The sequence below is a fragment of the Apaloderma vittatum genome, unplaced genomic scaffold (assembly GCF_000703405.1).
Source record: "Apaloderma vittatum isolate BGI_N311 unplaced genomic scaffold, ASM70340v1 scaffold16009, whole genome shotgun sequence".
Taxonomy (NCBI): Eukaryota; Metazoa; Chordata; class Aves; order Trogoniformes; family Trogonidae; genus Apaloderma; species Apaloderma vittatum.
The window spans coordinates 1-225 of NW_009737094.1; the positions used below are offsets into that span (position 1 = coordinate 1).

The window sequence follows — 225 nt, forward strand, 5'->3', positions numbered from 1 at the left end:
CCCTCCACCGCCGCCGTGCTTAAAGGGCAGGAGCGAGCATCCCGCCGACCCCAACGGTGCTCTCTCGTCATCTGGTGCTATCGACCAAAACCCAAGCACTTTCCAAGAAAACCAAGCTGTTTTTCCGTCTAGTTTACACTCGCCTAGTATGCCAAAGCCGGTCGGTAAGAGGCAAGCCTCAGCGAAGGACGGTGGCCCCAGCCCACGGCTGGTGGGCCAGAGCAG

The 225-nt window shown here is 60.0% G+C and overlaps 1 protein-coding gene across 1 annotated transcript in view; it reads left to right on the top strand.

Annotated features, from left to right (window-relative positions):
- Window positions 1-4: 4 nt before the first annotated feature.
- The window catches only part of LOC104279810 (zinc finger protein 469-like), a gene marked incomplete at its 5' end in the record, with an annotated part of 11,599 nt that continues 11,378 nt past the window's right edge, over window positions 5-225 (top strand). Inside the window, 1 exon segment of the mRNA XM_009877225.1 lies at window positions 5-221. Coding sequence (XP_009875527.1) covers window positions 5-221 — 217 coding nt within the window.